Source organism: Rhinolophus ferrumequinum, chromosome 19 (assembly GCF_004115265.2).
Source record: "Rhinolophus ferrumequinum isolate MPI-CBG mRhiFer1 chromosome 19, mRhiFer1_v1.p, whole genome shotgun sequence".
Classification (NCBI taxonomy): domain Eukaryota; kingdom Metazoa; phylum Chordata; class Mammalia; order Chiroptera; family Rhinolophidae; genus Rhinolophus; species Rhinolophus ferrumequinum.
The window spans coordinates 58,875,630-58,890,792 of NC_046302.1; the positions used below are offsets into that span (position 1 = coordinate 58,875,630).

The 15,163-nt window shown below is 51.8% G+C and overlaps 1 protein-coding gene across 3 annotated transcripts in view; it reads right to left on the reverse strand.

Moving 5' to 3' along the window:
• The window catches only part of MBP (myelin basic protein), an 89,139-nt gene that overhangs the window by 45,909 nt on the left and 28,067 nt on the right, over positions 1-15,163 (reverse strand). For all 3 annotated transcript variants that reach the window (XM_033087780.1, XM_033087782.1, XM_033087779.1), the window contains exon 3: positions 8,964-9,051. In XM_033087780.1, coding sequence (XP_032943671.1) covers positions 8,964-9,051 — 88 coding nt within the window. The remainder of the gene's footprint in view (positions 1-8,963; positions 9,052-15,163) is intronic.

Here is a 15,163-nt window from a genome sequence, read left to right on the forward strand (position 1 = left end):
GGTTGCAAACACACAAAAAGATTTGAAACAGTATAAATAACTTATCGATTTGAAGATAGAGTTCTGAAACACAAAACTGGTGCTCTGTTTATGTTGCAAATGCCACACGCACACCTTCCCCCACACATGCTGTGTCCGCACGCACGCTGTGTCCCCATGCACGCTGTGTCTGCACGCACGCTGTGTCCCCACGCACGCTGTGTCCACACGCATGCTGTGTGTGGCCCGTGTGCTGCCACAGAGTCACTTCTCTGTCCTTAAAGGTGCTTCTGTCTTGCTGACAGGAACCCAGCTGCACACACCTCGCAGGCACCAGTGAATAAAAGGTTCTGTTCCAATGGCTTGGAAAAGCCAAGTTTTGAAGAACTTTGAACAGAACTTACAGCACTTTGAACAGCATTTTGAAGGGGTGTTTCTGTGAGTCCAAGTGGGGTGGTCACCCCGGCCTCTAACACTTTAAAGGGACAGTGACTGAAGCCTGGGGACAGCGCACAGTGCTTCTGGGACCATGTCTCACCTTTCCCTTCCGTGTGCGTCTGAGTGGCTGATACACGGCCGCCCGAGCACCCCGCCGTCCCACCCCCAGGGCTGTCAGACCTGCTCCTTCCCTGCTGGCAGCTCCCTTAATCCCGCACCTTTCTTTTCTATCCCAGGGTCCCCCAGCCTGCTCCCCACCCCACAGCTCTCAGGTATTGGTTTTTTTAGTTCGGTTGTAATGAAAGTGACTGAGATGACCGAGTGTTGGCAGCAGCCCTGACACAATGTGCCAGGAAAGCCAGAGCCGGGCCTGCTGCCCAGAGGAGCACCTGAGGGAGATGCTGAGGATGGCTCATAACTGTGCTTTCCAGCCATTTCATAGGAAAGCCAGGAATAAGATGCTCCGCTGAGTGAGGCCGAAGGAGACACCTGCCCTTCGATTTCGCTGCAGCCGCGAAGGCCCTTTAGCCTCAGCAACTGCAAACAAGCGTCTGCAGCGAGATGGCCGCTCCAGTGGGTCTGGCCGTGCGGGGCCTCCCTCACGTGCCAGGGAGACACGGTCGCCACACGGGTCGTCCCCACACGGCTCCCACTCGCTGAGCCTGCACACCAGCAGCAACCTCCACCCAAGGGCATCGGAACCTGCAGTGCACGGGGACCAGAGGGGACCCCCAGGGGCTCGGTGGTGGTGGCCCTCCCTCCCCTCGTGTGTGACAGTGTGAATGTGGGTGTTTGAGAGTGTGTACGAGTGTGTTAGTGTCTATGTGAGTATGTGAATGAGTGTGAATAAGCATGAGAGGAAGAGTGTGTGACCGAGTGTGTGTATTGTGAGTGTGTGAGTGTGTGTGTGAGACAGCGAGTGTGTCAGTGTCCATTTTACTGTGCCTGGAGCTGCCTCTGCCTTCAGCAAGATGGGGACACTTCTCACCGAGGTCCCCCTGGTGGTCACCAAGCGTTCAGGGACATTGGTGGCATCAACGTGATGCAGTGTTATCTTGCTGCCTCAAGGGGACCTTCTGTCACCCATGTCCCTCCACCTGAGTCAAATTATATTTCAGGACAGTGTCACCTTCAAGTGATGGGACCACGGGTTACTACATTTGCTCAGTGTCTTTGGTTCTGAACAAAGGTTTCAGGAAAAAGAAATGGAACATTAAAAGATGATATTTTGGAACAATTTAAATAAAAAAAGTGTCAGCTAGAGGTAAGTTCTAAATGAAATCAATAACACATACTTCCGCCCGCAGGTGGGCCGCTGCCCACAGACAGGCAGCCATGAAGGTGGGCGGTGCCACGGCCCGGGGAGAGCCTGTGCTGCAGGCCTGGAGCAGACGGGCCTGGGGAGACCTGTCTACCTACGGAACATTCCGATTTTAACGTGCCTGCATTACATCAGTTTGCCTACATTCTCTTGCTGGGGAACGACAGACATCTCAAAACTGCCTGTCACATCTCCAATGACAAAATTAAGCCTGCAAGCACCGCGTCACATTTGCCGACTGTTTTAAAAGCCCGCTGCCACTGTCCTCACAGTTCAGGTGCTGTGAGGTCTCCCGTGGGGGGGTCAGAGCCCAGCAGCACTGATGGAGTGCGGTAACACAGCGGTGACACAAAAGGGACACAGTGCATGGAGCCTGGCCGAGCCAAGTACCTGATCATCACTTAATCCTTGTCTCCAAGAGGCAGGGCACTGGCACGACCTTGCACAAGGAGAGATAAGAAATCAGGATCACTGACGCCTTCCTGCTGCATCTCAGCTAACACCGCCAAAGAGACAGCAAGGCAGTTCCAATGACCTGGAAAGCAGAGGTCGGAGGTCACAGTCTCCTTGAGGAGTGGGGAGGGGTCAGTGTCACTGTGATGAGTAAGCCCTGTCTGTGACTCAGGCTGCATGTGCGGGGACAGGTGTGTGACTCAGGCTGCATGTGGGGGCGGGGGCAGATGTGTGACACTGGCTGCCTGTGGGGGGGCAGGTCTGTGAATCAGGCTGCATGTGGGGGCGGGGCAGGTGTGTGACACTGGCTTCCTGTGGGGGGGGCAGGTCTGTGACTCAGGCTTCATGTGGGGGTGAGGGCAGATGTGTGACACTGGCTGCATGTGGCCACCAGTTCTGCCAGAAGCAGAGCTCAGCAAGCAGTTTTGTTTTCCTTTTCAAAGACTTGTTTCTTCTATTTAGGGAATGCTGATGTTGAAGCCCTGGGTGGAAGTGAGGCAGAGGTGAGGCTCGCCCGTCAGGGCGTGCTAGGGAAGCTCGGCGCCCCTTCCCTCACTGCAATAGTGAAAGAGGGTTGTGGCCAGCCCCCAAGTGCAGGGGAAGGGGAGGACTGAGCTGGGGGAGGTGTGGCACGCACCGCTCTCTTGGAGGGCACTCTGCCGAGGGAATGTCCTCCAACGACCCAGGGACCTGTCCACTGGATGAGCTCTGGTGGCTGAGGAGTCAGGAGGAGACAGCCCCATGGCCACATTCCAAGTTCCCGCTGGCGTGCAGGGGAGATTAGAAATGGTAACTTTTGAGGATGGAAACCTAATACAGACGCTTTCACATCTGGGACCCGAGACCCAACAGGCTCATGCATCACGAGTGTGGCAGTGGATGAGCAGAGGGGTCCGCGGGGGGGGCCGTGGCCAGGGAGGGCTCTGAGTCCCCCAGTCTGAAGCTGGGCCAGGCTGCTGTCCACCGGCCACGTCCTTCGCAGCTGCTGCATGTGCCTCTGTGAGGTCTGGACTCCCTGTTTGTTCTGGAAGCCGTTTAGTTGTCCTGTTGTGGCTCTGTCGGCCTCAAGTGACCCTGAGCTGTGTGTTTCATTTCGAAGGCGGGGACCAGGGCAGGCAGCAGAGGCCTCTGGGACGCCGCTGACCCAGTGCCACCCAGCGGACGCCCGGCCAGCTCGAGGTGTGCTGCTGAGTCACTGAGCCCTGGAACGAGTCTCCTCTGCACCACAGTGTCATCCTGGTCTGTGACCCAAGGGACAGGAGGTGCTCTGCCAGCCCAGGACACAGCAGGCGCGAGCCCCAGGCCTCCTGCCCAGCTCAGGAGACAGTGAGGGGTGTCGCCTGCACAGGCACCGCCTCTGGCTGCCACAGAGGTGGCATTGACGGGGCTCCTCTCTGTTGGAGCAGCAGAACCAGCGAGAGCGAAAGGCAGCCAGTTGTGACCTGCTGAGGGCCTTCCCCCCAGCACACCCCATGGGAGACGTCCTTGTACTGAAGGAGGAAACCCCAAAAGTGGGGGCCAAGGAAACACAGAAATTCTACAACGACCCCGTCTCCTTAAAACTCAGAACAGACCCGGGAGGCCATGATGCCGCTGTTCTCCTAGCCAGTGCCACCCTTGATGCCACTGTCCCCTGACAGCTGCCCATGAAACAAGCTGCAAATGGGCTTGGTTTTCTCTTTCACGGAATGCTTGTTTTTGCAGCAAAACAGGTTTCCTCTAATAAGAAGGTGTTTGCTTTCGGACAAAACAAAGGCTCATCAGCCTGCCCTTTGCACACACAGTCCATGACAGGAGAAGTGAAACTATCAGCAGTTTTCCAAACAGTCCTGCCGACGGAAACCCAGGTACTCCTGAAACTCTGGTTCTAGAAGCTGCGCTGGAGTGATTAAGGCTTTGATAGTGGCTGTGAGAATTTTCACAAAGAAAAGAATGAAATGGGGCCCACCCTCCGTCCCTGTCCTTTCCCCACTCTCGCGCGTGTGCCTAGGGCTGTGATGACAAATGTCCCATGACCACGCATGTGGGAACAGGAACACAGGCGCCACGGCGGAGCCTCAAGTACGGAAGCTGCTGCCCATCAGCCCCTGTGGGACCCACGTCCCCACGTCAGCCACTCCTGTCGCCAAGTGTTTACTCATCTGCTGGAAAGGGTTCTCGTGAACACAAAATTCAACAACACAGCTTACTGATAACCTAGTAGCTGTCTGCACTCTTGAGGTCAGTTCGAACAGTAAGAGCTTATAAACTCAGATACACATTTCCAGGGAAACTGAGGCAGCTGGGATTTCATCCACAGCAGAAATCACCAGCCAGATATAACTGAAATATTGTGCAAGTGAAAAAGAAAAGAGAAGACGCAGCCCTGATTAAACACTGACAATAAAACACGACATTAACCACAATCGTTTTCAGTTTGTTGTGAGACGGATGGGGACCCTCCTCCCCTGTTCTCCCTGAAGCAACTCTGGCCGGGCTGCTGAGCTCCCCCCAGAACATCCGCTTTCTCCTTCTCTGCAGGTGGGAAAGAAATTTTTCTGACCCTTGCCAGGGGGGTGCAGGGCAGGACATGCCACTGCCTTAGGGGGCAGGACGGTTCTCCCAGAGCAATGGTGCCAGGAAAGCTTTGCTGCTCCCTGTGCCCCCTGGTGACACAGAAGTGGGAGGACAGCCACACTGACGGCAGGACACGAGCCACGTGACTGGGCCAGGCCAGCCTGAGCGCCTCTGGCAGAGCCGTCCGGTTTTGCCTGCGCATTCTCTGTGTGCCCGGCACTCCTCCCAGACAAGGGGGCGGTTCTCCTCTCGCCCCATGTACACGCAGGAAACCCGGACATGGAAGAATGCGTGCACCACCCGAAATCACTCAGCGGGAAGGAGCTGGGAAAAATGAGAAATGTTAAACGGACTGGGTCTCCCTTTCCACTCGGGCAGCGGAAGCTCCGGGTTAAATGAGAAGTTCAACTCCAGAACTGCTGTGCGGTTGACACATGCGAGGTCTTCCTTTCCTGGGTCTCAAGTTCATGTTTTCTTATGGTACATAGTTTCCTTGTGTGTTTTCTCATGAGAGGTGAACTCAAGCTCTGTGCAGTAAAGACACACGTACGTGTACATGTCCTTATATGCACTTAACACACTGTTACACTCTCTGCACTTAAATGTCTCCAACATGAATACGTGTTTCGTTAAATATGGACAATTCTGCCTCCATCACATGAGCAATAAGCCAGTAAGCGTCTTCCCAGGGATGTCAACGGTGTTTTGCCCCACAGGCCATTCGTACACGGCTTAGCCATGTAAAGTGCTGAGGCAGGAAAGTGCTGGCTTTGTCTGTGTGAAGACGGCTCTACCCTGCAGACCTGCATTAGCGTTCACCCCACAAGACGGTACCCACCCTCTCGGCTCTGATTTCCCAGCTGCGAGTCCCACCAGAAGGAAGCCTTCATTCTGGAAAGAGCTGAGCGCCCTCTTTTGGACACTCCTCTGCTTTGCCAGCATAACTTAGGGAGACCTAAGGCTTCCGCTCACCTACCTCAACCGCCTGCCTGCTTTAGCCCGGTGGGTAGTGAGCTCAGAGGGAGGGGGTGGGGTGATGACACCTCCTTCCAGCCTGGTTTCCACAGGACGGGACAGTGTGTGCTGTGTGTGTGTGTGTGTGTGTGTGTGTGTGTGTGTGTGTGTGGTTCAAAACAGCCTAGTGACGGGCCCACCATAAACAACCTGGTTCCCCAAAGCTCGGACAGCACGACCCATGGTTCCTCTCCAGGCTACCGAGCCTTCCAGTACATTCTTCCCCTTTGGGTAGTCAGGCACAAGTCCTGACAGGCAGCCACGGGCTGTCAGAAGGCGATTTAAAAGGTGCCCTAACACGCTATTTGCTTAGCTCTAAAGCACCCCGCCAGTGGGATTTCCCCAGGAAACAAAAAGGCAAATAAAGTTTTAAGAGCATCGCTGAGCAGGAGCTGGCTCTGGCCTTCACAGAGACGTGGAGGAAGTGTGCCTGGTTTTAGTCGTGCCGCCTGTGGTCTCGAGCATGTGGTAGGTGAGCCAGCAGCTTGTGGCTGTGCCGGCCGTCGTCAGCCACGGGCCACACACCTCGCCAACCCCTCCAATCCAGTCCTGAACCGGGAATCTAGCCAGTGGGAGTATAGCACTGTTTCCCGACTTCCAGAGAGACCTGGAGTCCGTGTGACCCACCTTGGGTAACAGACAGCGGCCTCTGCGTGTCCTCACAAGCCCTGATTCTTCTGACACAAAATGATTGCCAGGAGCTGGACAATTGCCGGGCAATGGTTGCTGAGGATCATGGTTCCCAGAACATGCAGACAGCGTGGCTTCCCATAATGCTCAGGGAGTTGTTGTTTGGTCAAGAAAAGGCATTTTTGGAAAGTGCCTTTCATTTGCACATCTGTGGTACTGTCATAAGTTAAAGAGAATTCTCATGCATATTCCCCAAGATTAGACAGTCAAGATTGAGAGCCAAGGTCATTTCAGCTCCTTTTATACGACCACTCTGCACCTGCAGACTGGGCTTCCCTGGATTCCAGGAAAGCATCAGGAATGGAGACTGTGGAGTTCAAATGCAGACAGACGTCCGACAGCTGTTGGTGCAGAGAATGGAAACCCAGAAGGCGTCTGAGCCACGTGAGTTCTGGTCGGATGAAGTGACGACGTTGTCAGAAGGACGTCCTCCCAGTCCCCCTCTGTGGTGACTCCACCTGAACCCAGCATCAAGTCTGTGTGACGCGGAGGTGACGGTGACGGACCTGTTTCCTCGTCCCTGGAATGGGTGTGGCGGGAGCTGGGCAGGTGCCAGGTCCACTCGCACGGCAGACAGGTGGGCGTCTCAATGCTCCAGGCTCGGGAGCCAAAGCGGACCAGACGGACAGATGCTGCCTGTGGTATCGTTCTTCCCATGAAAAAACAAGCTCAAGTTTGTGGCGTGATTGAAATACTTGCATTTCCATTGGCTTTCACAGTCAACTCTAGATGATAATTCTCCAAATCAAATCTCTACTTGAGAAGGTCAAAGACAGCTGCCCTGGAAAGTGTCTTAGGAACTGAACCGTGTTCCTAATTTAAGATAAAGGCTTATTATAGACCTTTCCATGGTACATGGTACATATGTGCATATGGACCTGATAGAATGGCTGACATTGTTACGAGTAATTTCAAAAGCGATCACTGGGGGAATAATGATAAAAATGACGTTTGCTTTAAAAACAAGTAAGTTTAGCCAAAATAACACCTTACTGCTAGTCACGCATGAAACCTAACACTGGATGCCAGCATCCTGTCACTTCCCTTCACGTGTTTGTTTGCGCATGTTGGGATACAGGAGTAAGGAGACAGCTAAAGAAGCCTTATCTTAGGTTTCCGGACGGGGTTACTCCCGAAGGCATCACCACGCAGACGTGCCATTCAAACTGGCAGCCGGGTCCCCCGAAATTCTAAAGAGCGCAGATGAGCTCGCCAGGCACGGATGCGCCTCTACTCTTCCCTGCATCCCCTGACCCCAGGAACAGGAACCCCACCTCCGAAAGGCCATGACTGTGCTCAGACAACACCCTCAGAAAACGCCAGAACATCAATACGAGTCATGCAGAAGCAGGGGAGCGTGCTGAACTCCTCCTGCAAACCTCATTTTCATCACAGTCGTATTCACGGCCTTCAGCCTTGGGCCTTTGGGTTCTGTTGATTTTCACGGGAGCTTAAGAGACTGAAAAAGTGGGCAGCAGGACTTGGTCATTACGTGTGCCGGCTCGGCAAGGATGCACTCATGGAAAAGGAAGGGTTTGCTGAAGAAGAGGAAGTACGTGAGGAACAAGAAATTGGGGTGGGTTTTCCTGCCGGGCAAGTGACATACAAAGAAGCCCTTCCCACAAATAAGTGGAACCCAGGCCAGGGAACATGGCCAGGAGGTGCGTTTGCCTCCAGTGTCACAACCTGCAAGCCAGCTGCCCTGGTGACAGGGACATTTTCTTTATGGCGCCCTCTCCGTTAGATATGCCAGTGGGATCTCAGGGCCCGAGTGGGTTTCATGCTGCCTGTTGCTCTCGCCCCTTTAGGATCTGAGGAGAGAGCAGGCACTGACAGGCGTGCTCCGAGTCTCTGCCTAGCCAGCGGTAGTGGGCGCGGCCCTGATTGTCTCTGTCACACGGCCAAGGTGGAGACAAGAGCGGTGACAAACAAACCGCACAAGAACCTGTCATTCACTCCTGGGAGCAGACATGAAGACGGATGACAACAGGTCAAGGCAACGTACGTCACCAGGGCACACGGAAAAGCCAAGTGTTACAGCAAACAGTTCTCCTTCAACACCCCAAGTCGTTCTTTCTAGTTAAAATAAACAGCACAGTATCCAAGCTTTGGGACGAGTTCCCTTCCTCGTTAGTGATTTTTTACGGGCTGTATGGCTTCCTAATGCCCACACACAAAGGAGCAAATAGATGATTAGACAAATATCACATAATAAGGAAAAATCTGGGAACTCTCTGGTGTCTGTGTGTATACAAAAGAACGCAGAACAACCGAAAAAGGCAAAAGCAAGATGGCGACAGACGGACCCCACCGTCACCCGAGGGTCACGTCGGGGCGACCGGATGCATCAGGGTCACGAGCGGCTCCCCTTCCTCATTGTATAGAGGCTGTGTTTTCAGTAATGAGAACAGATTCACAGATGATTCTCATAATCAAACAATTAAAACCTTCCCCAACTGTGTTTGCGCAGTTATCCCATGAAATCTCTGCTTCTCCTTTTTACGTTACATACCAAACACCTCATTGTCTTCCGAGGTCTCCCGGGAAAATTCGTGAAGATTTCTCTTTTTCTCAGACTCTCCTCTGTTAGCTTCACCATCCTGGAAAAACAAAACTCTGTTGTAACATACAGTGTTTCATCAACACAATAGTTCATTGCGCTTTTCTCCCTAAACACTGGCACAATATTCATTATAAATTAAACAATTTAAGCATCCCCAGTACTTGAGTTTTTTACTCCGTAGTTTTCATTCGTGTGTGACTGAAACGACATTTAGCTCGTGCGTTCTCTGCTTACTGGGTGAGGCCGTGAGGAGCACATGGGTTCACACCCCACTGAGTGTCTGGTGGGAACCGTTTGTCATCATCCAGAAGGCAGTCAAGCCCGACTCCATTCTGTCCCGACTCTTTCATGAGCCGAGGGTCCCTCCTCACCGGCAGGGGTCTTGGGCGTGAGCTGAGCAGACAGCATTCGCTCGTCCTCACTGGTTCTGAGTGACCGACTTGGACAGGACACCACAGGATGTCTTCAGTGTTGGAAGGGTTTTTAAGTTCTCTTTAAATATGAGTGGCTATTTCTTGCATTTCCAAAAGAAACATTGCCTTGCAAATGCCCCCTCCTGATTTGATTGGAGTTACAAATGTGACCTGCAGGACAGCCGTGCTCAGATCCCCAAACAGCTCGCAGTGGGTCCACTCACTGCCCAGGTGGAGTGTCCACCAAAGCCAGGCACAGCCAGCTGTGTGCTCTCAGTGAGGACTCGCTTCTCTCAGATTCAAGAAAAATCTAATTAGGTCAAAGCAGATAGCCCAGCTGGGCTTATCCCGGCTTTGGGAGCCTGGAGTTAAAATGTTCCCATTGTTCCTGGGGCATGACGTGTCACAAACAAGAAGGTCCAGTGAGTCAGGGGCCCATGCCTGGGAGGCTGGGGTCAACCTCACCTTCTTTTGGTGTGGCTTGTCTTTGGGGTCCAAGCTCAGTCCTTCCAGTGTGTGTGTGTTGCAATACAAACAGTTCTTGTAACTTAATCTTGTTACTCAGCATTTTTGCTTTGTTTGTTTTAAAAAAAAAGATCATTCTTATTCTTGCTTTAGGCTGGGATTGGATAAGGAACAAAAGATATTAGCAAAACATTGAAAGCTTTTAGGATCAAAGTCAAGAATATGCAGAGACATGAAGTCCAGGATAGTGGAAACTGGCTCACCCCCCAGGCACGTCCCTTTCTATGAGAATCAGAATAGGACGGGCACACTCACGGGCAGGCTTAGCCTGTCCAGGCCAGGGCTTCTGAGCTTGGGGGCACAGGCCTGGTGGAGAGCCGCTGGTCTAGACAAAGAGAAATATGAGCGAGGGAGCAAAAATGACGAGTCCATTTACTAGTGTACTTGCCGGTAATACGTTTTCCATGAAGATACATTTCAAATCATCAAAACTCTACTTTTAAAAGAACAACATGACATGATGAGTGAAAAACATATTACCGGCAAGTACACTAGTAATGTTGAATGTCAACTATAATTAAATACTATATATCTCGTCACGGGATGTGGAGTACAGCACAGGGAATAGAGTCAGTGGAACTGTCACAGCTACATATATACGATGTCAGAGGGGTAGTAGATTGGGGGAGGCAGTTATCACTTTGTGAGGGGTGTAAATGTATAACATTGTTTTGTACACCTGAAACTAATACAAAGAAATGAAAATAAAAGAACAACATGACAAGGATTAGAGATTAACTGAAGGTGAGAATCAGATTTAATTTAGTCGTTAAAACAAGTGCCGCCAACACAATGGTTTCTTAGATACGACACCCTGGATATGTGCTGAAAGCACAGGCCACAAAAGAAATAATAGGAAACAGGACATCGTCAAAATGAAAGGCCACCGTGCTGCAACTAAACCAGCAAGAAAGAAAACAAGAGCCTAGAGAATGGGAGAAAATATTTCCACATCATAAATCTGATAAAGGTCTAGTTTCCAGAATACGTAAAGAACTCCTACAACTCAACAACAAAAAGACAAACCACCCAGTTAAAACAATGGGCCAAGGATCTGAGTAGACATCGCTCCAAAGAAGACGTGCAAATGGCCAGTAAGCGCAGGAAACATCCCGACACCGTTACCCGCTAAGGAAACGCAACTCAAACTTTGATGAGACCCCACGAGGCTGGATACAATCAAAAATCATTGGTGAGAATGTGGAGAATCAAAACAGTCACACCTTGCTAGTAAAATGGGGCAGCCACTGTGGAGAAGTTTGGTGGTCCCGCAAAACTTAATCACAGTGTTACCACATGACTCATCAGATCCATACCCAGGTACATGCCTACGAGAAACAAAACTCACACCTGGATGTTCATGGCAGCATTGTTCCTAACACCAACAGGTGGAAACGACCCACATGCCGCCAGCTAATGAATGGATAAATAAAATGTGGACTCCCGACAATGGAATATTATTCAGTTGTGAAAAGGAGTAAAGCAGAGATACCTGCTACAACACGGGGAAACTTGAAAACATGCGACATGAAAGAAGGCAGACACACAAAAGCCATGTCGTGAGATGCTGTATCTATAAAGTGTCCGGAACAGGCAGATAGATCTATACAGACTGGAAGTACATTAGTTGTTGCCTCGGGCTGGGAGTAGTGGGGTGGGAGTCGGGAGCGACTACAATGGGTGTGGTTTTTTTTAGGGGTGACGAAATGTTATAAAATTAGGTGGTGTGATGGTTGCACAATCCTATGAATGTGCAAAGAAACACTGACTTGTACACTTTGTGAATAAATGTTACGCTATGTGCATTATATTTCAAGGCAGCTATTAAAAGAAATATGCACCCAGTAGCCAGGCTGCAGTGGAATCCCGGCTGAGCGTGTCACTCTGAGAAGTGACACTGAGGGTCACAACACATAGCCGGCTGGCCCAGGGCAGCGTGCGTGCATTCTGTGCCAAGGCCCGGGACTGGGGTTTGAATGTGGGCAGTTCACATTTTGGAAGGCTTTGCTGATTCTCTCTCATTGTTAGGTTGCTTAATTTACTTCTGGCTAGAGTCATGAACTTGAGCGGATTTATGGATGAGGCACAGAAAATGCTTCCTACCTCCTGGTCAGTTCAAAAGGGAATTCTCCATCACCGACCACAGAGCAAGGCAGTGGAGAAGCCTGATGTTAATGAAAAGCTGATCCCAGTGCCACCAGCTCTGCATAATAAAGCCTGTCCTACGTAGTGTCCCTGAGCGTGTCACCATGGCTGCACATGGTTGCGGAATTGCTTCCTGTAAGGCAGGTATGGTCGAGGGGCCACAGGTCTACTATTTGAAGATGTAACGCTGCTCAAAAGTAAACGTGTCGCTATGTCAGAGAGACCATTTTTCTGAACACACACCCAGCTCTGCCAGTTCTGTGCACCCCATCCTCACCGTGACTGGGGTACTGACGTCACCCCCTCCCTCAGAGGGCTGTGTGAACATTAAAGGCAGCCGTACGTGTAGGGCTGCTGCCAGGGTCGGGCCCTGAGCTGACAGTCAATACCGTGTGCCATCATCACGGATTCTACTACTATTCACCTTCTGACTCTTTTCCATACTTGAGACAAGGGGGAAGTAAGAACAGGTTTTAATGTGCCTACCAGTAAGACTAAGAAGGAAAAGGAGAGGAGAGGAATGTCACATAGCTCTCTAATGGCACCCGCCTTCCGGTTCTCTCGCTCTAAAGGAGCAGGCGGGCCCTGCAAGCGGAGCCGTCCTGGTCGGGGAGATGCCTGTCTTCAAAGTGGGGCGCTGCTGTGGGCTGTCAGCGGGACGCAGCCCCAGCCAGCACAGAGGCCTGCCCCAACCTGCTCTCCATCCTGGGCAACACATCTGGCTGCAGCTTGTTTCTCCCCTGTCCACACCAGAACATGTCACCCGAACCGGACCAAGACACCCAATGGCTTCAAGAATTTCATACCTACAAGTACTGACAGACGCTGTCGTCAGGATCACCAGGAGTCTGAACATGACGTTCTCTGCACATTCAGGAGAAATTGTGTGTTTCAGGCTACAGACTGTCTCTTGTTCCATAACTGACAATAAAGTCAAGTCGGATTATAGCTACAAGAAGATAGAAGTTTCCAAATATTTTGATATTTTGCAAAACCTCATTACGGAGCATGCAAGAAAGGCATGAGATATAGTGTTCCTAAGCAGAGGAGCTAAATATTTTGTATCCCAACAGTCAAATGAGAAGAGTCTAGGTGTTAAGAATGGTCAGCAAAGGGAAGTGTTATACGACCCTGGAATATTCTCCAAATGCCATGTCATATTTCACTTTGAAATACATTGCAATAAACCTCTTTAAAAAAGACTAAACTTGTTAGAAAGTAGAATAGAATGGCCAAAAAACGATTTTACATTCAGTGTTTTAGAAAAGCGTAAAATAAATGCTTCATCAACCACTACAACTTTCTCATTAATTCAATAAAAAAAATGAAAAACAGAAACCTAAGACACATGACTTTGAATGCAAAGCCCAGAACCACTGCCATCGCAAACAAAAGCCAGGAATGTGTCACGTGCCGTCGAAAGGCTGAAATCACACCACCGAGCATAACACTCTTGGCTGCTTATGAGAAGTGACCACTGGACGGCGGCCCCCTTGACCCTCCCTGCGGGGTATTGGCTCTGCTATGGCAGCCTTACTTTCCAAAGAAAATGACATGTGTGAATCTATGCCTCCAATTTTTTTCCATTTTGTCCTTCCCTGAGCTAAGCCTGGGGGACTGAGGGCACATTTCATGTCCCCAAGGGCTGCCCCCACTCTGTGCCCCATGGAAACGCCTGGAAGGGGTGAGGGCCGCCCTGGCTGATGGGTTCAATATCATCCCCTTCTAAGAGGGGTTCCCGCCAAGCTCGCAGGCTCCGAACCCCAACGTGGGCGGAGGAGGAGAGGGCGCAGGCGAGGCTGAAGCCACTGTGCCCCTCCTCAATCTTGTTCTCAAGTCCCTTCCAAACAAAACAGTCTTGTCTCTTTAAGTGGTTGTAAAACGCCAGGAGAGTGAGGTCTGGGTGAAGGTGAGGAGAGGAGCAGGACAGGGACACGCAGAGAGGGGAAAAGGGCTGAGTAGCACGTGGAGAACACACGGGGGGAAGCGCGTGTACCCAAGACCTGAGGAAGCACCCTGGCAGCAGGCCCAGGGCGGGAGAGTGAGCATGTGGGCAGGGCCTCTGCCCGGTGGGTCTCACTGGTGCAATGGCCCAGCAAGCCGTGAGGTCCACACCTGGAGACGCTGGGGGCCCTTCCCAACCTCATCCTGAGCCCCGGCCCCCTGCGGCTTGGCTGTCCCTGAACATTAGGGGAGCAGGAGGGTCTGCGGACGGCTTTGCTCAGGGGTTGCTGGATCCACGTGGCCATCTCCAAGCTGCAGGGAGACAGGACGGAGGGAGGAGGGCGCCTCAGGCCCACTTCCTAAGGCACCTGCTGGTGTGCAGCCTGCTGCTGGCTTTAGGTCGCCGGGGGCGACACTTCATCAGGCCCATGTTACTTTTATGAAGGGTTGTTGAGGGGAGGCTCTGCTTGTTAATTACACCCTGTGTCTTTAATAATTACACTTTGTGAGGTTTGCTGCTGCCCAGACCTACAAAGATGTGAGTGTTCTCGGTTTATCAGATGAAACAAAATACCACCTACATTCCTTAAAAACCAGAATCAGCCTCAGGGCTCTGCTCTCCACCAAGCTGCCAAGCTGTGATGGGAGGCTTTCTGTGTGAGTCCTTCATTCCAGAAGCCACGCCCTGCACACTCCACACATTCACGTCTGCTGTGACGTGTCAGCGAGATGACACGCTCTTGCGTCCGTAGGAAACCCTGCATCTCCACAATACTCACCGACGTCCCAGCTGGGCACCATGGTGATCTCCCGAGGGGCCCTTGCAGTTGGAAGCCCACTCTGCTTCATCAGCAGCGAGGGCCCAGGTCCCCAAATGCACCCAGGGCCCCACAAAACCAACGTGGTGCCCGACGTTTCCCAGGACCTTCTTCTGTCCCTTCTCAAGACAGGGACAGACCCGCCGTGAGTTTTCCAGAATAAGCTGCTGCTTATTCTCGGATTCTGGAAGCCCTCTTATAAAGGGTACACTTTCCGCAGCATTTTTGTTTTCCTGTGACAGCTCGGTGACGTTCTGGGGGGTGCCGTGCGTGTCAGGGGCGTGGACGCCTGAGTGCGCACAAC